Source organism: Amborella trichopoda, chromosome 10 (assembly GCF_054954075.1).
Source record: "Amborella trichopoda isolate Santa Cruz 75 chromosome 10, AtrichopodaSantaCruz75HAP2 v2.0, whole genome shotgun sequence".
In the NCBI taxonomy this organism is placed as follows: domain Eukaryota; kingdom Viridiplantae; phylum Streptophyta; class Magnoliopsida; order Amborellales; family Amborellaceae; genus Amborella; species Amborella trichopoda.
This window is the reverse complement of record NC_142345.1, coordinates 37,199,789-37,223,924: the sequence shown is the minus strand read 5'-3', so window position 1 is coordinate 37,223,924 and position 24,136 is coordinate 37,199,789. Positions and strand designations below refer to the sequence as shown.

General features: G+C 34.6%; 1 protein-coding gene across 1 annotated transcript; it reads left to right on the top strand.

Moving 5' to 3' along the window:
• Positions 1–232: 232 nt before the first annotated feature.
• On the top strand, positions 233–22,745 carry LOC18427575 (protein NRT1/ PTR FAMILY 3.1). Its single transcript, XM_011622646.2, has 4 exons — positions 233–393; positions 590–807; positions 16,055–16,629; positions 21,770–22,745. Exons 1-4 carry the CDS (start codon positions 318–320, stop codon positions 22,665–22,667), a joined length of 1,767 nt encoding a protein of 588 aa, XP_011620948.2. The 5' UTR covers positions 233–317; the 3' UTR covers positions 22,668–22,745.
• Positions 22,746–24,136: the final 1,391 nt, after the last annotated feature.

The following is a 24,136-nucleotide window of genomic DNA, read 5'->3' as shown; positions in this document are numbered from 1 at the left end:
ATGACTAAAAATACTCTTAGGTTAAGTTTTTATTAATAAGTGAATAGAGAAAATATTCCTCACGGACCAAGAATCTTTTGATTTCTTCAATTTGGCATTCTCTAAACAACTCCAGTCACCTTAATTAGTCCAGCATTCAAAGGTGGGCCTATTGTCGACACATTATTTGTTTGTTGGTACTAATACCAAGACACACTCCCCTAGGCCTTTTATCTCTTCCCTCTACAAAAGAGAGACTCTCAAGTGAAGAGAATTGTATATCACAATTATATCCCCATCTGAATAATTGGATATTAGATAGACCACTCTCCAGTGCAATGGTTGCCGGAAAAATGAAAACCGGCGATGGAGAAAGAAAGGTTGGTGGACTCAAGACTATGCCGTTTATCTTAGGTATGTTTCTAATACCATGTAAATAATTTATAAACGGTTTAACCAAAATAAAGGCTTAAGTTAGAAGAAAAAAGTTTCAGGCTCAGGATTTATGTTAAAATGCAAAGCTGTGTCTCAAAAATGGACGGAACATGTGGTTCCGGCACCAAAAATTATGAGTGTTTTTTGTTTTCAATGAGATGTGCTTTGGTTGCAGCAAATGAGGTGTGCGATCGGTTCGCAACTGCTGGTCTTATGTCAAATATGATCAGTTATTTGACACAACAGTTGCATATGCCGCTGGTGAAGGCTTCAAACACCCTGACCAATTTCGCAGGCACCGCAAGCCTCACACCTCTGATCGGTGCCCTCATCTCGGACTCCTTCGCCGGTGGATTTTGGACTATAACTGTGGCTTCAGTCATCTATCAGATGGTTAGTTCAGTCCCCCCATTTTTTTTTCCATTTTTTGGTGGCTACTTGGGGGGGAATGCCTGGAATTTAAAAATATTTGTCAATGGTTCATAAATGAAGATATTGGCATTTTCCATTTTGAGTTAGAACATTATCCTATTGATGAATCTTCTTATTTATCAAAACCTATTGAACCAATAAGTTATTTTAGGCACTTTGTTTCCCCATAATCATTTTCCCCTTTAAATTAGGGGCGGCAACGCGTCGTGTCCAGTTAATTGTATTTGGGTCCAAATTTTTTACCCAGACCCTGTTGTCGGGTCCAAAATTGGACCCATAACCGTCATCGTTGGGTCCTGGGTCTATCCATCGGGTCCTGGATCTTCACATCGGGTCATGGGTATGCTCGGGTCCCTTGCCACCCTATGACTATGAACTTTTTTTCTTTTTTATGCTTTTTTTACTCTTATAGACCCATGTTATTGGTAACAAGGTCACAATCACCCATCATTAGATTTTAAGTTGCATGATTTGTCGTTTAATAGCTAAAGATAAAGATGACTATGAATTCTTTTTGTACACGATCCATAATACATTCTTAATACATCCAAATGAATAGAGCTTAAAATAAAGTATTTTATCTCCAACGGTTTACGGGTACGAGTCGGGTCCGACTAGACCTGGACCCAACCCATCGGGTCCAAAAATTGGACACATATCCGAACTTGAGTTTGGGTCTACCCATCGGGTCCCGAGTCTAGTCAGGTCCCCTACTTTAAATGTGTTTATATTTGGAACAATAATTAAATGCTGGAGAACATATGTGATACTTTTTCAAAAAGAAAAGAATCATCACAAAATATACATTTATAACCAAATGACTTTAGGTTATTTTAGGAAGTGTAGGTGAATTTAAATTTTTTTTTTTTTTTTTTTTGTTGCTTTTTTTTGGGGAATTTTTCTTCTCAAAAAGTACTCGAGAATTTTTTTGTTTAAAGAGAAAAAACTCAATGAAACCTACTTAGAAAATACCGCCCAAAGAAATCCCACTATAAAACATGGCAATAGTTAAAGGGTGTGATTTACCTTAAACAATCCAAATAAGGCACACCTCTAAATTTTATCATAATATATAATTTTGGTATAACAAATTCTTAGGATTATATGAAAATCTATTTTCATATCTAATTATAAAATTTTAAACTTAAAAAATGATTAAAATCAAGTAGATCTATAAACATATGAAAAGCTTAAAAATGGATGGTCTAGATAATGTGTTGCAAGATGCACTACTTTTGGAACTTATAATCTCTTTTTTTTTTTTTTCCATATTCATTAATCTCGATATCGAGATGATCAATTAGAGGGTTTTTCAACATTGAAACAATCTTTTTTGACGAATTTTTGAGGAGCAACTATAATTCTACATTTTAAGTTTGCAACCTTATATAAACTTTTTCCATAATTAAATTCGTTTCTTCCATTCACCAAAAAAAAATCATTCTTCTTGCTCCTTCTATTTTTATGGCCATTAAGTTTAGAAGCCCATTCAAAAACACTATTGTTGGAGAGTGAGAGAGAGAGCTCAAAACCTAACTGTACTATAGACCAGCCACCTTAGAGATTATATATCATGAATTACTTAGTTATTAAAATCTATATATTAGGAAAATGGACCGAAATTCCTTCATCTTTGAAGCAATTTCAGACGATTCTCCCCTTGAACTCGGCCATCTTCTCGAAATTTATCATGCATAGTCTACTTTGGTGCAGTTTGAACTTCTAAAAATAGTACAGATCTAACCCATTTAAAACACTTCAAATACGAAACGTCTAGACAATATATTACGAAATATACTATATTTATGATTTGAAATCTTTTTTTTTTTTTCATGATTGTAAACGTCGAGATAATAATATTGAAATTTTTTTCAAGCCAAAACTGTATTTTAAACTACATTTTATGGCAAGAGTTTTGAGGTACCAACTCTACTGTTCATTGTAAAGGTCCGGCGGAAAGGTCTTCCTCCTAGAGAGAGATTCCCTAGGCCAGTTTTTTCCGCAAGAAAATTTGATGCGGCCAAAATCAAATGGCCCACCAGTCAGTCACAAGAGAAATAGATTTCAACAGTAAAATGGACCATCTGTCCTACTTTGTTTCTTATTTTTTAGTATCACAAAAAAGCTAAAAAAAACAAACTAAAGGAAAAAAAAAAAAAGACAATTTATGTATCAAGAAATAGAATGACTTCGTAAATTAGGGGTTGGTAAAAAAAGGAAAAGGTTAAAATAATGCTTAGGCCTTATCGAAAAAGTAATCCGCATTTCAAATCTATATAAAATTTTTCTGGTGTTGGAAAACCCTCAAATTAATTATCTTTGTTAGTATTTTTGTTTTGAAAAATACTTGTGTATATTTCAATATAACATACTATTTTTTTGATTTTTTATAGCTTTATTTTGTAGAGAGTGTTTGGTCCCACATTGAAGAGTAATGTGTGGATTGAGTAGTATTTAAGTGTGGGCATTCCTATGTTTTATACTATTAGGACAAAGATAAAAATGATATTGCATGTGCATGGGTGCAAGAACACTTAATTTTGCACTTTACGCTTCACACACTCATATTGGCTTTTGGTGATGCATATAGCCACTCCTATACGGTGCATATAGCCACTTCTAAAATAAATAGAATGCCTCTTTTAAAGGGATTCTTTTTCCCATAAGAATTACACCTTTTCTCGCACACACTACGTCTTCTCATTACGATTTTCAAAAGAGCAACACGATTTTCAAAAGAGCAACACAGTGCACTCTTCCGCGCACTCTCTACTTGTTTTTCTCTCTTTCTTTCTCTAAACAACACAATATTTGATATTTGCTATGGGTTTCAAGCTTGAGTGTATAGAGCTTTGAAATATTGAAAAGAAACCTTTTTATTTTTCTGTATCCCTCACACAATTTACAATATCAAATGGGGGTAAATATCGTCTTAAAATATTGAAAAGAAAAACTTTTGTTTTCCTATATCCTGACACAATTTACAATATCGAAAGGGGGCAAATATCGTCTTGAGATATCACTCGTGCATGGTAAAAAAATAAAGGATTCAAGCTTAAATCTTCTTATCTTCTCAAAGTTTGTCATGCATAGTCTACTTTGGTACAGTTTGAACTTCTAAAAATAGTGCACATATGACCTATCTAAAACACTTCAAATATGAAAAGTCTAGATAATATACTACAAACTAGAAATCTTTTTTTTTTTTTCTAGTAGATGTCGAGACAATCAAATTGAAAATTTTTTCGAGCCAAAATTATATTCTAAACTGCATTTTTTCGGCAACAGTTTTGAGCAGTGTTTAAAAAAACGCCGAGTCGAACCGGACTCGCCCGGTTCGACTCGGAAATCGCCATGGATGGATTGAATCGGCGAAAAAAACGAGAATCGTCCGGTTCTAGAGAGAACCGGACGATTCTGTACAGTGACTCGCCGATTCACTATACGGAATGGGCGAGTCGTACAGTGAATCGGCGAGTCCCGTACATATATATATATATATATATATATATATATATATATATATATATATATATTATATATATATATATATATATATATATATTTGTAATCCATGATAGGATTTTTTTGTAATACTTGATCTATTTTTTTGTAATCCATGATCGAATTTTTTTTTTTTTTTTGTAATCCATGATCGAATTTTTTGTTTTTTTGTTTTTTTTTGTAACCCATGATAGAATTTTTTGTAATCCATGATCGAATTTTTTGTAATCCATGATCGAAATGTTCGTTTTTTTTTTCTTGTTATCCACAATCGAATTTTTTGTTTTTTTTTTTTTTTTTGTAACCCATGATAGAATTTTTTGTAATCCATGATCCAATGTTTTGTAATACATGATCGAAATGTTTGTTTTTTTTTTGTAATCCATGATCGAAATGTTTTTTTTTTTTTTTGTAATCCATGATCGAATTTTTTATTTTTTGCTTTTTTTGTAACCCATGATAGAGTTTTTTGTAATTCATGATTAAATTTTTTGTAATCCATGATCGAATTATTTTTTTTCTTTTTTTGTAATCCACGATTGAATTTTTTGTTTTTTTTTGTTTGTTTTTTTTTTGTAATCCATGATCAAATTTTATGTAATCCATGATCAAATTTTATGTAATCCATGATCGAATTTTTGGTAATCCATGATTGAATTTTTTGAAAATTTGTGATTTTTTTTTTTAATCCATGATCGAATTTTTTTTTGTAATCCATGATAGAATTTTTTGAAAATTTGTGATTTTGTTTTTAATCCATGATCGATTTTTTTGAAAATTTGTTTTTTTTTTTTTTTAATCCATATTATTCAAAGAGAAAATGAAAGAGATGATGATTCTGAGGCCACCCTATCCCAGCCATATTATTCACATATCGAGTCCCAACAGCAACAGTGTAGGGATGAGCACGACATTGCAGGTGAGTAAGAAGAATGAACAATCTTCGGGCATTTTAGATTGGGAACACAACAAAACACTAACACTCAGGGAATTGGGAATAGTCAGACGCTTGTTAATATCGATGATTCGTTTTTAGATCGAATCAATGAATTGTTAAACGAATTCAATCAATGGCACCAGCGTGACCAAAAAGAACAATAACGTCGTCTATCATTTTATTTTTAGATCATATGTTACTAATTTTATGCTTTATTGTAGTCCATGTATGTTGATATACTTATTCCATGATAATTATATATTTATCCTTTTGTGTGATGTAAATTAAATGCTGAATGGCGGTTCATGCAAGGAAAGAATATATCAATATTCGCATATTCATTCAAAAACATGAAAATTCTTAATGGAGTACCCTCATTTCTTATTGAATTCCTAAAAAACAATATTTATAATGAATTTTAATAATTTTTTCGGATTTTTTTGAAGCTTTATTATGACCGATTCACCCGATTATCGATCCGGATCGCCGATTCGCCGATCCGGATCGGTTTTTTGGAAGCCCGATCCGGGTCACCGATCCGTTTTTTAAACCATTGGTTTTGAGGTATCGTCTCAACAGTTCATTATAGAGGTATTTCATTTAGGGAGAGATTTCCTACAAAAAGGCCAATTTTTTCCGCAAGAAAAGTTGATGCGGCCAAAATCAAAATGGCGCACCAGTCACGACTGAAATAGTTTCAACCAATGGTTTAAAACCCGGATCGGTGACCCGGATCGGGTTTTTCAAAAACCGATCCGGATCGGCGAATCGGCGATCCGGATCGGAATCGGGTGAATCGGTCAGAATAAAGCTTCAAAAAAATCCAAAAAAATTATTAAAATTCATTATAAATATTGGTTTTTAGGAATTCAATAAAAAATGAGGGTACTCCATTAAGAATTTTCATGTTTTTGAATGAATATGCAAATATTGATATGTTCTTTCCCTGCATGAACCGCCATTCAGCATTTAATTTACAGTATTTCATGCTCATCCCTACACTGTTGCTGTTGGGACTCGATATGTGAATAATATGGTTGGGATAGGGTGGCCTCAGAATCATCATCTCTCTCGTTTTCTCTTTGAATAATATGGATTAAAAAAAAAAAAAAACAAATTTTCAAAAAAATCTATCATGGATTAAAAAAAAAATCACAAATTTTCAAAAAATTCTATCATGGATTACAAAAAAAAATTCGATCATGGATTAAACAAAAAAAATCACAAATTTTCAAAAAATTCAATCATGGATTACATAAAATTCGATCATGGATTACATAAAATTCGATCATGGATTACAAAAAAAAACAAACAAAAAAAACAAAAAATTCAATCGTGGATTACAAAAAAAGAAAAAAATAGTTCGATCATGGATTACAAAAAATTCAATCATGGATTACAAAAAACTCTATCATGGGTTACAAAAAAAGCAAAAAACAAAAAATTCAATCATGGATTAAAAAAAAACAAACAAACATTTCAATCATGGATTACAAAAAAAAAACAAACATTTCGATCATATATTACAAAACATTCGATCATGGATTACAAAAAATTCTATCATGGGTTACAAAAAAAAAAAAAAAAAACAAAAAAATCGATCATGGATTACAAGAAAAGAAAACAAACATTTCGATCATGGATTACAAAAAATTCTATTATGGGTTACAAAAAACCAAAAAATTCGATCATGGATTACAAAAAAAATCTATCATGGATTACCAAAAAAAAAAAAAAAAAAAAAAAAAAAAAAAAAAAAAAAAATTCCGTACGGAATCGCCGATTCACTGTTCGGACTCGCCGATTCCGTACAGTGAATCGGCGATTCACTGTACAGAATCGTCCTGTTCTCTCTAGAACCGGACGATTTCCGATTTTCGGGGCGATCCGGTTCCTTTTTCACTATTTCCGAGTCGAACCGGGCGAGTCCGGTTCGACTCGGCGTTTTTTAAAACGCTGGTTTCAACCAATGGTTTAAAAAACGGATCGGTGACCAGGATCGGGCTCCCAAAAAACTGATCCGGATAGGTGAATCGGCGATTCGGATCGGGAATCGGGTGAATCGGTAAGAATAAAGCTTCAAAAAAATCCGAAAAAATTATTAAAATTCATTATAAATATTGTTTTTTAGGAATTCAATAAGAAATGAGGGTACTCCATTAAGAATTTTCATGTTTTTGAATGAATATGCGAATATTGATATGTTCTTTCCCTGCATGAACCGCCATTTAGTATTTAATTTACATAACACAAAAGGATAAACATAGAATTATCATGGAATAAGTATATCAACATACATGGACTACAATAAAGCATAAAATTAGTAACATATGATCTAAAAATAAAATGATAGACGACGTTGTTGTTCTTATTGGTCACGCTGGTGCCATTGATTGAATTCGTTTGACAATTCATTGATTCGATCTAAAAACGAATCATCGATATTAGCGAGCGTCTGACTATTCCCAAATCCCTGAGTGTTAGTGTTTTGTTGTGTTCCCAATCCAAAATCCCCGAAGGTTGTCCATCCTTCATGCTCACCTGCACTGTCGTGCTCATCCCTACACTGTTGCTGTTGGGACTCGATATGTGAATAATATGGCTGGGATAGGGTGGCCTCAGAATCATCATCTCTCTCATTTTCTCTTAGACCCCCTTCCCACTCTCCGTCATTAGATGCAATATCACCGACATATTGTGGATACATTGGCTGGCTGCTTCCTCTTTCATGCTGCTCATCACTTTCTTCAATATCTTCATCACCGATAGCCTCAAGGAACGCTCTCTTGTGCAACACTGGCTCCTCCTCTTCTACTACCCATTGGTCTGCTGTGTCTGTGACAAATATTGTGTCTAAGTCTATCGGCCCATAGTTTTCAAGCTTCCTTCTTATTTGTCGCTCTCTGAGGTTTAAATTATAATGAACGTAGACTAGTTTATGAAGCTTCTCAGAAGCGAGTCGATTCCTCCTAGTAGTGTGCAACCATTGGAACGTACTCTAGTTGCGCTCACAGCCAGTAGCAGAACATGTTTGGAAGAGCACCTTGATTGTTATCCTCTTTAGGTGAGGTGCATCAGTACCATATATCTTCCACCATTCAGCTGGATTAAAATGTAAAAAGCATTGTAAGGGAAAGAACAATTCATAAGATTAAATATATGAATGAACAAAATATTAGCGATGGGATAACCTGGATCCATCATAGTTCGAGAATTTCTGGCAAGTTTAGTTCCGAAGGATCCTATAGTATCCCTATACATAGCAAGCTAAAACAAATATATTACGTTTTAGTGCATTATTCCTCACAAATATAACAACTCAATGAAGTTCTTATCCAAACATTAAATAATAGCTCTTGTATTGCTGCTACTTGGTTTTGATGACTTCTCTCCAACCTTGCAATAATGTATCTGACCCATTCCATAATCTTGTGGGGTTGTTCAGGTGTCAAATAGAAAAATTTTGGGTTGAAGTAGTAACCTAAAAAATATATAGGTAGAAAAATGTCATTTACAATTTCATAAAAAAATGATTTAAACTGAAACATTGTAATGATATAAATATATATTTACCAGCATAATGAATTGGACGTCCAAATTTGGTGTTCCACCTCTTTTCTATAATCTCGATCACTTTGCTAGCAAAATTACACTTCTCCCCAATAGCTGATTTCGCCCTCTCAATACCTTCATAAAGGATACCCATGGTAGCTTTCTTGTCAGCATCCACCATTCTTAACACCGTGAACAAAGGGGCAGTGGCCTCTACAACACTGGAACATCGAGACCAGAACAACCTATTTGAGATTATGTTGTCCACTTTTATACCGGCACTGGACTTGGAGAGGCGGTCATTTAACCACTCTTCACAAGTAAACAATCTCTTTAGTGCACCTTCATATTCTCGAATGGAGTCCACAACTAAGTAATTGGTCGCAAAGCGGGTTATGGCAGGCCTGATTATCTCTTTTTTTTTAGAGTGTTCTCTAAACAGAAATAAAATTTTAGAGTGGTTGTATATAAATCTCGACACCAACCTTGCTTCATCTAGAGTCTCCTTCACAATTTTGATCTCACCGATCTCCTCTAACATAAGATCGATGCTGTGTGCAGCACACGGGGTCCATACTAGATGCTTCCTCTTATCCATCAACTTGCTGCCGCAGAAACACATGCACGCGCATTGTCCGTAATAAACTGGACTACATGCTTATCTCCCACCTCCTCCACTATCTGATCATATAGTCGTACGTAGAAGTTTGCATACTTCTTCGTCCCTGATATGTCTTTGCTAGACAAAAAAGCTGTACCTTTTGGAGAATAGGCCAAGAAGTTTAAAAACTCCTTTTTGCTAACTTTATTCAACCAACCATCACTCATGAGAGTAATTCCTGTCCTTGGCCAACTCTGTTTATATTCTTCAATCCACTTTTTAACTTCCTCTACCTCTTCATCTAATATTGGCCCACTGAGCTCATATGCCGTCGGGGGTTTTACCCCGGGCCCGACTCTCTGGATTGCACTAATCATAGGTGGAAAATATGGGCTATTGGCTGCATCAAAGGGAATCCCTTTATCGTAGAACCATTTACCAACATATCTCCCTAACATGTTTCTTGTACCTTTAACCATGCCTTTTAGGGTCATCTGTTGTGACTTAGGCTTTGAGAGAAATGGGTCTTTACGACCATGACCTGCAATACTGGCACTCCTAGGTAACCTAGAAACAATTTCTTCAACAACTGATTCTCCTTGATACATATTGCCACCAACCCCTCCATACATATTTGAGCTGGGCCCGCCATGCATATCTGAACTAGGCCCACCATGCATATCGGAGCTAGGCCCACCATGCATTCTGAGCTAGACCCACCGGGCATTCTAAACCCATATTCCCTCTGATATTGTTCATGTAAACTCAATCTTGTGGCTATGTCCAGCTCATTATTATATTGCTCTTCTAGGTCATTATTATATTGCTCTTCTGTATCATTCCTGCTTGATGGTGTATATAAACTAGCTATCTCCTCATTCATCCTATGTTTGGCAATTTTTTTACCTTTGTTAGCATTAAGAATTGCCACCATCTGTTTTTTTACATTACTAGGGACACTAGTGCATGCAGAAACTTCTCCCTTAACCCCTGCCAAGTGTTGCTTGAACCTATGTACCCCACTACTTATCACTCTTTGATAGTAATTACAAATAATTTTGTCTTTCTTGTTGGGATCAAGTCTGACCCCATGTTGCCATGCAGGGTCCTCTGCAGATCTTGACATGATTCAACTGTTTTAAGATGTAAAAAGCACAAAATTAACCTGACAGTTCAAAAAGAAAAATAATCACCATGTGTAGTGATAATATGTTGCGGTAGTTCATGTAGTCATATTCGTTGTTATTTGTTATTGCGAAATACCTTTTTTGACAATAATATTTTCGTACATATCAATTACAAACATTCAGAATAATATAATACAAAATGCAAGCTCCAAACTTGGCTACAATTCAATTATCAAGAACATACATTTTTTGCATTAAAAAATTAATAATAAAAACAATTCTTCAAAGAGCCAGCTAACATCAGTCATTCCAACTAAAAAATCCATGAACAACAGATAAAAAAAATACAGTTTTGCATTAAAAATATAATAACATGCATTTTTTTGCATAAATAATCCATCAACATACAATTTTTTCAACAAAAACTTTAACAATAAAAATTTAAAATATGGTTTAATACCTCATGATAATTAAAACCTTGTCACGATTTTCACATCTTTTCGAAAAATCATCATTTTTAAAAAAATTCGATCATGGAAAAAAAAAAAAAAAAATTACAGCAAACTCAAACAATAAAAATTTAAAATTGGGTTTAATACATCATGATAATCAAAACTTTATCACGATTTTCACAACTTTTCGGAAAATCATCATTTTTCAAAAAATTTGATCATGGATAAAAAGAAATAAAAAAAAAAAGTACGGCAAATTTTCAAAAAATTCGATCATGGATTACAAAAAAAAAATTCGATCATGGATTAAAAAAAAAAATTAACAAATTTTCAAAAAGTTCGATCATGGATAAAAAAAAAAAATCACAAATTTTCAAAAAATTCGATCATGGATTACAAAAAAAAATTCGATCATGGATTAAAAAAAAAAATCACAAATTTTCAAAAAATTCAATCATGGATTACAAAAAATTCGATCATGGATTACAAAAAATTCGATCATGGATTACAAAAAATTCGATCATGGATTACATAAAATTCGATCATGGATTACATAAAATTCGATCATGGATTACAAAAAAAAAAAAAAACATAAAAAAACAAAAAGTTCGATCGTGGATTACAAGAACAGAAAAAAACAATTCGATCATGGATTACAAAAAATTCAATCATGGGTTACAAAAAAAAAAAGAAACAAAAAATTCGATCATGGATTACAAGAAAAAAAAACAAACATTTCGATCATGGATTACAAAAAAGTCGATCATGGATTATAGAAAATTCTATCATGGATTACAAAAAATTCGATCATGGATTACATAAAATTCGATCATGGATTACAAAAAAAAAATACAAAAAAAAACAAAAAATTCTATCGTGGATTACAAAAAAAAAAAAAACAATTAGATCATGGATTACAAAAAATTCAATCATGGATTACAAAAAAACTCTATCATGGGTTACATAAAAAACAAAAAACAAAAAATTCGATCATGGATTACAAAAAAAAAAACAAACATTTCGATCATGGATTACAAAAAAAAGAATCAAACATTTCGATCATGGATTACAAAACATTCGATCATGGATTACAAAAAATTCTATCATGGGTTACAAAAATAAAAAATAAAAAATAAAAAATAAAAAATAAAATTCGATCATGGATTACAAGAAAAAAAAACAAACATTTCGATCATGGATTACAAAAATTCGATCATGGATTACAAAAAATTCTATCATGGGTTACAAAAAAAAAAAAAGAACAAAAAATTCGATCATGGATTATAAAAAAAAAAAAAAAAACAATTCGATCATGGATTACAAAAAAATCGATCGAGTATTACAAAACAATCGATCATGGATTACAAAAAATAAAAAATAAAAAAAAAATTCTGTTCTTCACAGAGCCATTTTACATAAGCGATTTTAACTCAAAAATCCACCTCTTAAGTGAATAAATTACATCCAATTGAGTATATTTTCTGATAAACAACAATATAAGGAATCAAAACCCTAAATTTTTAACACATTATTTCTAATATATCATGAAAACAAAATCAGAAGGTGGAAAAAAAAAAAAAATAGCGGAATTTTGGTTCCACAGACATCTCAGTGTTCATCTCAGATTTCATGCTCTAATTGACCAGATTACGTAAAATTGAAAATTTTAAATCATACTAGACACGATAAAGATTAAAAACCGTAATTATTGAACTCATTATGTTCAAAATATGCCGTGAAATAAATCAAATGGCAAAAAAAAAAAAAAACCCAAACTTCTTACCTGATTTTGTGAACCGAAGCCTTCAATCTCCAAAAAACTCTGTTTTTCTCAACGATTATCACAAATTAGTAACAAAAGGTTTTGATTCACAGCTTTACGATCAAAATGCCTACAAATTTTGAAAGATTCATGCCCTATTTGGCATGAAACTTTCAGAAAAGGCGGAAACCCTAAAAAAGCAAGTTTCATGATCCAAAAACACCAAATTTTTCAACCATTTAATCCTTGAAAAAGCTGAATAAAGCTGTTTACAGCCTGCAAATTAGATCACATGCAAAAAAAAACAAGAAAAATGATAAAAAAATGACAAATTTCAAAGAATCTCGTGAAGAACACTGTGCAACCCGTGTTCTTCACGGACTCACCGATTCCGCACAGTGACTCGACGAGTCACTGTGCAGAATCGTCCGGTTCTCTCTAGAACCGGACGATTTCCGATTTTTTAGCCGATACGATCCGCTTTTTGCCATTTTTGAGTCGAACCGGGCGAGTCCGGTTCGACTCGACGTTTTCTAAAACACTGGTTTCAACAGTGAAATGGACCAATCCGTCCTTTTGCTTATTATTTTTTAGTATCACAAAAAAACTAGCAAGTGCAAACAAGAAAAAATACATCAAGTAATGTATCAATGAATAGAATAACTTAGTACATTAGGGGTGTGAAGAGTCTCATCATTATCTGAAGAGACTCAGTGTCCATTTATTGATATGAATATACTGATTGATTTTTTATAGATAAATTACAGATGACACTAAGAGAAACTAAATCATAGACACCTAAATTATACCCTGACTTACCATAAAATACATGACACAATATCCTACATTTCTCATATTTACTGATTACAATATCCACCTTCTATATTAACCGGATATACAATATATATTTTCCTTTCACAAGGGGTTTTAACAAAAAAAAAAAAGGGTTAAAATAATGTTCAGGCTGATGGAAAAAGTGAGCCGCACCTCAAATCTAAATAAAATTTTGTAGCTCCAGTGTTGGAAAACCCTCAAATTAATTATTTCGATCGTGACTATTATGGGAATTCTAAATAAATTTTTGTAGCTCCAGTGTTGGAAAACCCTCAAATCAATTATTTCGATTGTAACTATTATGAGAAAGGGATTGGGGTCGTGGAGGTAGCACCCTATCCAACAATCACCGTGTTGTGGTTTTCATTCTCACCGACACCGCCCCACTAACTCCTAAACTATTTGAAAAATATTTGACAAACGGGTAGGGGTCTGTCTTTCCCACTGAATTTTCCAAAAAAAAAAACTTTTGACTACTATGGATGTGGATATAAGAAAAAATAAGAACAACATATCTTATAACGTATTATTTAAATTATCTATTTTTTAGTGTCCATAGATCCACAAGGCCTATACTATTTTTGAAGTATCAAATTTCGCAATAAGAGGTGCAAATAGATTCTTGAGCCTTCTTAGGGTGGTTCGCATGAACTGCATTTTTCTAGTGAGGTTTTGAATTGGGACTACCCTTTTCTTTATGGCCTAGGCCTTACAGAAACTACATCCTAAAAAAGAATTCTCAAAATGAAGTTACATACTAGTATTTTTTTTTTTTTTTTGTTCTAATTTGCTGAAAAGTACATTTCCAGTACGATGACAAAAGAGATTTTGCAAATGTGTTTCAATATTGCCAGTCAAACATGCATTAGATGGCTCGGCAAGAATTTTTAGCCTGGGTTAAATGGTGTAAAACTATTCTCATTCCTAACCATTGCTCACCGCATGAGAAAATTTTCACGTGAAAATTTTTTATTGACGTGAACCAAACGTCCCCTTAGTTCTCAGCAAAGATAAAATTGTATTATGGTTTAAAACTTTGCATCATTGTATTATGGCTTAAAACTTTGCATCATGTAACCTTCAAAGAGGCAACTGTTCGGACTTACACGAACCAAGTAGTTGGCATAAGACTCAGATGATGATGATACACTTTAAGTATCAAACTCTTGGTGTTTCTTGTCAAAAATCCAATACCTAAAAAATTAAATAAAAAATTTTTTTTTTTTTTTAATTATTTATTTATCTTTATCTTTTGAGACCTTTCCATGCCCTAACCAAGTTGAGGTAGACCAACAAAAAGTACTTCTTGGTACCTTTATTTTATTTCTTAGCTATGCGGCCTCTTGGCTTAATGGTTAGGATGCCATGGCCGGAACATAACTTCCAATCCTTAATCGCAAGTAAAAAAATGGAGCAGGAACTGTGTAGTATACATGTCGTGAGTATAGATTAAGGTAACACAGATGGGCTTGTAGATGGTAATAAGGTATTCTTTCTTGAGAGAAAATTGGAATACTGACTCATCTTCAACATCCGTTGATGACAACGGATGGTGGATAGCTTGTCTGTATACCTTATACGGTGCATGTTATTTGTATATTATATTTTTTGTGCTGAAAGTAAGCATTTTCAAAGCCAATATATGTTATGGTTCTATAAGAGTATATTATCTATTTACTCCCTTATTTAAAACTCGACATAGGATTAACTTTAGGATCTCAAACTTTGGGGATGTACCTTCTTCAATGCAACGCCAATATAAAAGATTCCAAATTGCACTATATGTGGGCTTGAATAAAATTGATGTCTCAAGATTGAACAGAGGCTATCTAATATTTGGGTGGTGAAATATAACGGTTGCAAAACTCAAAATTGAAAATTTTTATTTTGAAAATAATTATCTAGTAATTTTTAATAATTTTTAGGTAGTCCCCGAAATTTCTAATTAAAACGATTCTACTAATAGAAGGAGTAGACACACACTATGGTCTCCTAGAAGCAGAGTAGACACTCCCTGAAATTATTATACATTTATCTTCTCCCTTTCCAGAGTTATTCATTTATTTATTTATTTGTTTTTTTATAACTTCCCACCGTCCATTCCCACCGTTAACATAGCAAAAAAAGGGAAAAAAAATTGCTCCTGTACTTTGAAACCTACGCATTTCTAATAGGAAAACCAATGGATGGTTTATGTCTAACCAGTGATTTCAAAGACCTTATCAGACCCTGAACAGCCATGGGACTGATTCCAGTTGAGCTGGTTTGACTTGAGTGAAACTGAATCAGTATATAAATAGAAAAGAAAATAAACAAAAAGTTTGGGGACTAGAGGGAACTGGTGATTTCAAGGGTCCGGATTCCCCACCCACAATTTTCGAACCGGAGATTTTTTTAACATTGGTGCTAATATCCAGATCTAATGGTTGTCATCCCCAGGGAATGATAATTTTGACCCTCTCCGCTGTCCTACCGGGGCTCCACCCCCCACCTTGCCCGATGGGTGGCGCTCAACAGCAGGAAACTTGCCCGGAGGCCTCGACAAAGCAACTATGGATCCTATATCTTTCCCTCCTCTTAACCTCTCTGGGCTCGGGAGGCATCAGACCATGCGTCGTGCCCTTTGGAGCAAATCAATTTGATGTAGCAGTCGGCCATAAAGCTGCTCGAAATCGCAGCTTCTTCAATTGGTTCTACTTTTGCATGGGTTGTGCTAGTTTAGCAGCATTAACAATAGCGGTTTACATTCAGGAGAATGTGGGGTGGGGATGGGGATTTGGGGTGCCCACTATTGCCATGGCTATCTCAGTGGTGGTTTTCGTTCTAGGGTATCGACTTTACAGGCATTTTGAGCCGGCAGGAAGTCCACTGACCAGGTTGGCCCAGGTGATCGTCGCAGCCCAAAGGAAGAGAAAGATGGATAGGCCGGAGGATGCTGCCGATCTTTACGAGAACAAAGAGCTTGATGCTTCCATTTCCACCACTGGGAAGCTCCTCCATACCAACCACCTCAAGTAAGATCGTCTACTGAGTTTGCACTTTCTATCCCTCCTCCCCCACGTAATTAATGCTTCTCATACCATACTTTGCATCCATTACCCACATAAAAATAGTTCGAATTTTTTTTTTTGGAATAAAGTATTCCTATTTTAACCCACGTTTCTTTTTTTTTTCTTATCATGCTTCACTTTTCTCTCTAAACCGGTCCAGCGCAAATTTCAATATAAGTCGGTCTTAGCACAAATTTCAATATAACTTGGTCCGGCACAAAAAGTGTTCCGATGCATTTTTGTGCCGCATTGGTACGATTTAATATTAAAAGCCATCAAGTATCAACTAGTCCAATACTTTTTTGTCCCAAACGAGCACATTTTGAAAATCGGAAGCCGATCGGCAACATGTTGGCTATCATATTTCGGGAGACAAATATGGGTTAAAATAGGAGATATTTTGCTCTAAAAAAACCAATGTTTTTTTACTTAAAAGATAAGTGCAAGAATAAATAGCGTTCGAATGAATAGCATAATTTAAAAAAAATATTGGAAGTGGGCATGTCTAAAAAGTACAACCCAAGGGTGTTGTTTTAACTTTGGGTATGGTTTCTGTAAGGCTGCAACCTCAAACAATCCAATTAAGGTGCACCTCCAAATTTTATTATAACTGTTTTCAAATCTAATTATAAATTTTAAACTCCAAAAATAGTTAAAATCAAGTAAATCTATGAACATATGAAAATATTGAAAATGAACGGTTTAGATAATGTGTTGCAAGATGCACTATTTTTGGAGTTTATTTTTTTTATTTTTTTTTCATATTCATATATCTTAATGTCGAGATGATCAATTAGAGGGTTTCCCATCATTAAAGAACTTTTTTTTATTTATTTTTGAGGTGAATATTTGATTCTAAATTTTAAGGTTGCAACCTTAAATAAACTTTTTCCTTTTAACTTTTCCTCCTTATTCTTGTGTGAGTTCCACTTTGGTTAATTTTTTTAAAAAGGGAGTTGAATTTTAAATAAGATGTAGGTTCTCATAAACCCCTAGCTTGTGGAACCAAGAATCCCAAACACTGGGATCCCACCAAAGCTTGTGTACATGATTGGCTAAATGGTAAGTAGATGAATACAACTATAAATTGAGTACGGAAAATAAAGCAAACACAAAAAGTACACAACAACAACATAATATTTCCGTGGTTCACCCCCATAGGGCTGCATCTACGGCCTTAGCAAGTAGAAATCCACTATCACAATGAAGATTACAGTTTTGGGCTACAATAGATAATCCACTATCTCTAAACGTCGGTAAAAGATCATCACTGATCTTCCCTTCTAAACAAACCCGCTCTCTCGACCGAGCAACACCGTCGATCAACATCCTCTTTTCCACCGCAATATCGCTATCGGAAAGATAATATTGAGAACAACCGAGAGACTATCTATAAGTGAAAGTTAACCAATCCAAAACTCATGGGAATACCGCCTCTCTCAAATGCCCTGTTTCTCTCTTGGAGACTCATCTCCATATTGAAGATCCATTCCCATAACCCTCAAAGGGGTGACCCTCAAAAGGATGGGTATTATGTCACCCCTCACTTTCTTATAAAAATATCACTTTCTTGCTGAAGTTCATTTTATATTTCCCATAATACCCTTAATCTTTAGAAGAAAATATGTGTATAATGATTTGGCTATCACCAAACCCAACAATCTCCACCTTGATAGTAAAATCACCACCATGCCTTGGCAACCTTCATTGAATAGATTTTTTGATTTATTTTCACTTGCCTCTATTGTGGAATTTTCACAAACACTTTGCCTCCATATTTTTCCACTTGAAACCATGTATCCATCAAACTCCACTATTCATCATTTTCTTAATGAAAACTTTAGCCATGTACACACCTTATGCTCTAATACCAATTGTAGGGTTCTCGAAAACCCCTAGCTTGTGGAATTGGGAATCCCAAACACCAAGATCCTACCTAAGATCGTACACATGATTGGCTAAGTGCGAAGTAGATAAATACAACTATAAATAGAGTGCGAGAGATAAAACAAGCACAAAAAGCACGCCACAACAACAATATTTACGTGGTTCACCCCATAGGGCTACATCCACGGCCTCGGCACGTAAAAATCCACTATCACAATTAAAATTACAGTTTTGAGTTACAAGAGATAATACATATCTAAACATCGGTAAAAGACTATTGCCGATCTTTCGTTCTAAACTCGCTATCTCAACCAAGCAACACCATTGATTAACATCTTTTTTCTCACTGCAATACGGCTACCGGAAAAATAACTTCAAGTGCAACCGAGAGACTCTCTCTAGAAGTGAAAGTTTAGAGAGAAAGTTAACTAACAAAAAACTCATGAGAATACCGCCTCTCTCTCGAAGGCCATGTCTATTTCTCTTGAAGGCCTATCTCCATATTGGAGATCCATTCTCATAACCCGCAAACGGGTAACCCTAAAAAAGGCTAGGTATTATATCCTCATTCACTCTCTTATAAAGATATCACTTTTTTGTTTCTCAAAAAAGTTTATTTTTTATTTTCCATAATACCTTTAATCTTTAGAAGAAAATATAGGTATAGTGAATTGTCTATCACCCAACCCAATAGAAAAGTGCACAAATCGGCCATCCACCATCCGTGCCTTCACTGGTTAGTGGAGATCAGTTGTTGCTCCCCGATTGGACTTAACAAAGGGAGAACGATCGTAATCATCGCCCTTGGATAAGATTGGATGGTGGATGCCTGTTTGCGCATCTCAAACAAATTTTGGATAACAAGTTGGACAGATGGTGAGACCCTTAGAGAAAATTACATGACCCAAGTATTAGGTCTCGCTCTCCATTGGTTACTGTTAATCTATTGTTTCGAAGCTGATAGCACTTATGATAAATAGATTTTGGTAATCATTTGGATCATATTATACTTGTGTTTTACAGGTAGACCAAAAGCCAAAGGTTTTAAAAATGGAAGTGAACCATATTGTCAAGCTAATAATATGGTCATAGGCTCATTGATGTTCAATCAAAGAGTTCGAGACAGCGTAGGAAAAATCGGGCCGTTCAAATTCTAACCGCCAGTTGAACCTCGTTTAACTAGTGAACAGGTTGGGTATTTTAAACAATTCAAAAACATTTATATAAAATCTCAAAAAATAAAGAATTTTGCTTTTTTTAATGTTTTTCATCATGTTTGAAAAAGATTGAAAATTGTTTTGGCCATTAATACTTATTTTTATATTTTTCTATTTTTTAAAAGATACCCTTGGGCACAAGTCAATTCTTTAAAATCCATTTTTTTCCTTAATTTTTATCATTTTGATGCGCTTTGTTTAATAATGCTTTGAATATACTTTTAATATTTCGTTAAACAAAATTTGGAATTGTTTTTATTTTTTTACAGTGTTTTGACCACCTAGGACTTGTCCAGTTACGCTGGTTGAACCGCTTCCGACCCTATATCTGGTTAACCGTTCCCGTACACCGGTTTGAGGATGATTGATGGAAGCTAAAGTGTTACTTTACAACCTCATCCAAAAAATACTTTGGGCATGGGAAAACTCTATAATAGCTCTAAAATCAATTTTTTACCTTTGAAGTTTATGGCTAAAAAAATAGTAACGATCTTACGGGTTATTGAACACTTGAAAATAAATGGTCTAGATAACATATTATACTATACAATATTTTTAAGGCTTAAAATCTTAATCTTTTTTCACAACCATACTAATCAAGGCCGCGATGATCGATTTGTTAGACTTTCCAACTCCAAAATTGCAAATTTCTATGAGTTTCGAGTTAAGGGTGTACTTTATATAAGGTTGTAGCCTTTGCAAAACCTTTTCCATATTGTACACTTACTCCTACAAACCAAATAATTGCTTAGGGGCACTCCTTTGATCGCGAAGCTTTGATAGTCTTACCCCAAAGATTAATAATAATTAAAAAAAAAAAGAGAAAAAATGAATTCATGCCACAAAAATCTTCTAAATGAGTGTCCACTCTAATGGTGACAAAAAATCGTCCATTTTTCTCATAGTCAGATCTAGGTCTTAAGAGCTCTAAATTATGATTATTATTATTTTTTTAAAAATCTGGTGAATTAGAGATATTTATAAACTCTTAGGAATTCAGATAAACAAGAAGTTTGCTTAAACTTTTTTTTTTTTTTGGGTAATTCAATAGGGAGGACAGGTCCTCGCCAATTTTTTCAAATAGTTTAGGACTTTTTTTTTTTTTTTGAAAGTTTTAGTACCACTTTTTCAAATAGTTTAGGAATTAATTTTTTTGGGAAAATCACGTATATATCCGTTATTCTCAAAATACCAAATAGTTTCCGTTATTACTGAAATGTCCGTTTTTTCACTTCTTACCGAAATTTTTTAAAAATGACTTTTTTACCTTTCTTTGGTTTTTGAATAACCGAAAATAAGCACAAGCTTGGAATTTGCATTTTTATTTTTGGTTGTTGCAAAACCGAAAATGTATTGTTTTCGGTTGTTCAACAACCGAAATAAGGACTGCATATTCTAGAATATGCAGTCCAATTTCCGATTGTCCAACATCCGAAAATGTCTTGTTTTCGGTTGTTGAACAACCGAAAATATGACTGTGTATTCTGGAAGCTTGCTTGTTCAACAGTAAAAAATGTTATATTTTTTATTGTTGAGCAATCGAAAATGTCCTACTTTTGATTGTTGAACAACTGAAAATAGAACTACGTATTCTATAAGCTTAAACGAGCCTTGCTATTTTTGGTTGTTCAAGAACCGAAATTAGCTTATTTTTGGTTTTTGAACAACCGAAAATCCAACCATTTCGGTTGTTCAAAAACCGAAAAAGGGTAAAAAAAATATTTTTTAATAATTTCGTTATGAAGTGAAAAAAATAGATATTCTAATAATACTATAAACTCTTTAGTATTTTAATAATAACGAAAACTATAACGGATATATACGTAATTTTCCCTAGCTTTTTTCGAAAGTGTTAGCTGGTGGTGTCAGTGAGAATGAAAATTACAATATGATGCCACCACGACCCCAACCATTTTCCACTTAATTATACTTTGCTTATTTGCATTTCCATTAACACCGAATGCAACACGCCCATCCCAAATTTGATGCCGATCCTGCAGGTTCTTTGACAAGGCTGCCGTGATCACCGAGAGTGACAAGCCGGTATCTGACCCACCAAATCTCTGGCGTCTCTGCACAGTCCACCGGGTCGAGGAGCTCAAGTCCGTGATCCGAATTCTCCCAATCTGGGCTGCCGGAATCCTACTAACAACCGCATCTTCCCACCAGAACTCCTTTTCTATACAGCAAGCACGATCCATGGACCGCCGCTTGTCGCCCTCCTCCTTTAAAATCCCCCCCGCATCCATGTCCATCTTCAGCAACCTCGCCATGCTCCTGACCCTCGTCGTCTATGACCGCCTCCTCACACCCGTCCTCAGGAAGCACAACATCACTTACATGCACCGCATGGGTGTCGGGCTACTCATCTCCATTGGTTCCACTGCTGCTGCCGCCATTGTTGAGGTGCAACGCAGGGCCGTGGCCGCGAGACACGGGCTCCTGGACAGCCCTCATGCTACAGTTCCCATCAGCGTCTTCTGGCTGGTCCCACAGCATGCTCTGCACGGCATGGCGGAAGCCTTCGTGGTAGTGGGGCACTTGGAATTCATGTACGACCAGGCGCCAGAGAGCATGCGAAGTATCATGACAGCATTATTCTGGACTGCAATAGCGGCCGGGAACTACCTCAGCACGTTTTTGGTCTCCATGGTTCACAAATTTTCCGGCGACAGGAACTGGATACCTGACCGGAATCTCAACCGGGGGAGACTAGACTGCTACTATTGGCTAGTCACAGGGATCCAGGTACTAAATCTTGGGTACTATGTGGTGTGTGCAAGATACTATACATTTAAGCCTATAGAGCCGGTGGTCGCTGATAAGGGACTCGCAGATTTGGAACTTGAGCAACAAGGGGAGCTCTCAAATGTTGAAAAGGGTCAACCCTACGTCTAGGTCTAGGTCACCGAGTACGACCTTTTGTGTACGTGTGCGTGTGTAAGAGCCGAGGCTTAATTGGTTAGCCCTTGATCTCACTGAATCGCCCCAAAAAAAAAAAAAAATGCACCCTAGGCAACGGTTATACCCGGCCAACCCCACACTTGTCCAGGGTTGTGGCATCAGTGGTTAGGGCGGTTGATGTCTCAACATAATGTCTCACCTTCCGTTCCTACAATTAACATAAAATGAAAAAACCAAAAGTAATCTATGCCACACTCATTCCGTTTCATAAAACAGAGCTGGTCTCACAACTGTCTTATAAAACTTGTCCTTCGGCTTCAACATCAACATAATATCAATCTAAAAAGACACAAATGTCTTATAAAACTTGCCCTTTAGCTTTAACGTAATATCAACCTAAAATGATACAAATGTCTTATAAAACTTGTCTTTCCGATTCAACGTAATATCAACCTTAAAAAAAAAAAAAAAAAAGATGGAGTTCTCCTCTATTTAGGTGCAAGAAGATAATGATAAAAATGTACACAGGTAAAACGAATAAACTCTTGTACTTATCTCTTGATAGGAAGCCCATCTATTATCTTAACCTCTCTTATTTGGCGGCACTGTGAGGTCCCAGGGCATTGACATAAGGTGTGTTTAGAGAGAGAAAGCAAGGCATTGCGGTGGAACAAGAGAGAGAAGTTGCATAATGGCATGAATGTTTTCGTTGGGTTGTTCCTTATGTTAATAATTCAAACAAATAATTTCTCTCTTTAGATTTGGTGTGCCCGTAGGCTCATGATTTCTGGTGTGGGTTCTGGGTATGGACAGGGTACTCTTTGTGCATTTAAATTTCCTCCGTGACTCAACAAAAGCTTATTCTCCAAAACTTTCATTATCAAACAAAATTAAGAAATACACTAAATATTTATCTTGCTTATTTCAAATGATCAAGTCGAGTAAACCCCGTGTTCCGAAAATGGAACTGGCCAAGGGTCAGGTCCGAGTAACTGGTAAAATGGCTGGCGGGATCGGCCTAATTGGGTATGTCCCGACCAATTCAAAAAGTATTAAAAAAAATTAAAAATACATAAAACCCAAAAATATATAAAAAATATATTTAAAGTTTGATCAAACAAAGAAAAATTGTTTTATACGGGCTGGACCGCATTTCTACAAATGTGGTCCAGCAAATGCACTTTAGAAGCATAAAGCATCCATCTTCAATATAGATGCAAATATGTGGTCCATCTAAAAATAATTGAAACCAACGGTCATCTTAATAGAATTATTATTTCTAATTTTTATAAGTTATTTATTTATTTTCGTATTCATGATCTCTATGTTAGATATTACATATCCTTAACAATTAAGTCCAAAATGTGAAGAGTCTCACGTTTTTCTGAAGAGACTTAGCGTCCATTCAAAAATATGAATATACAGACTTGTCTTTTATAGATAAATTACATATAAGAAAAAAT

Coding starts and splice junctions, on each gene's coding strand:
- LOC18427575 (XM_011622646.2), top strand. CDS start 318: ATGGTTGCCGGAAAAATGAAAACCGGCGATGGAGAAAGAAAGGTTGGT. Junction 394..589: donor GACTATGCCGTTTATCTTAG/GTATGTTTCTAA, acceptor CTTTGGTTGCAG/CAAATGAGGTGTGCGATCGG. Junction 808..16,054: donor CTTCAGTCATCTATCAGATG/GTTAGTTCAGTC, acceptor TGTCATCCCCAG/GGAATGATAATTTTGACCCT.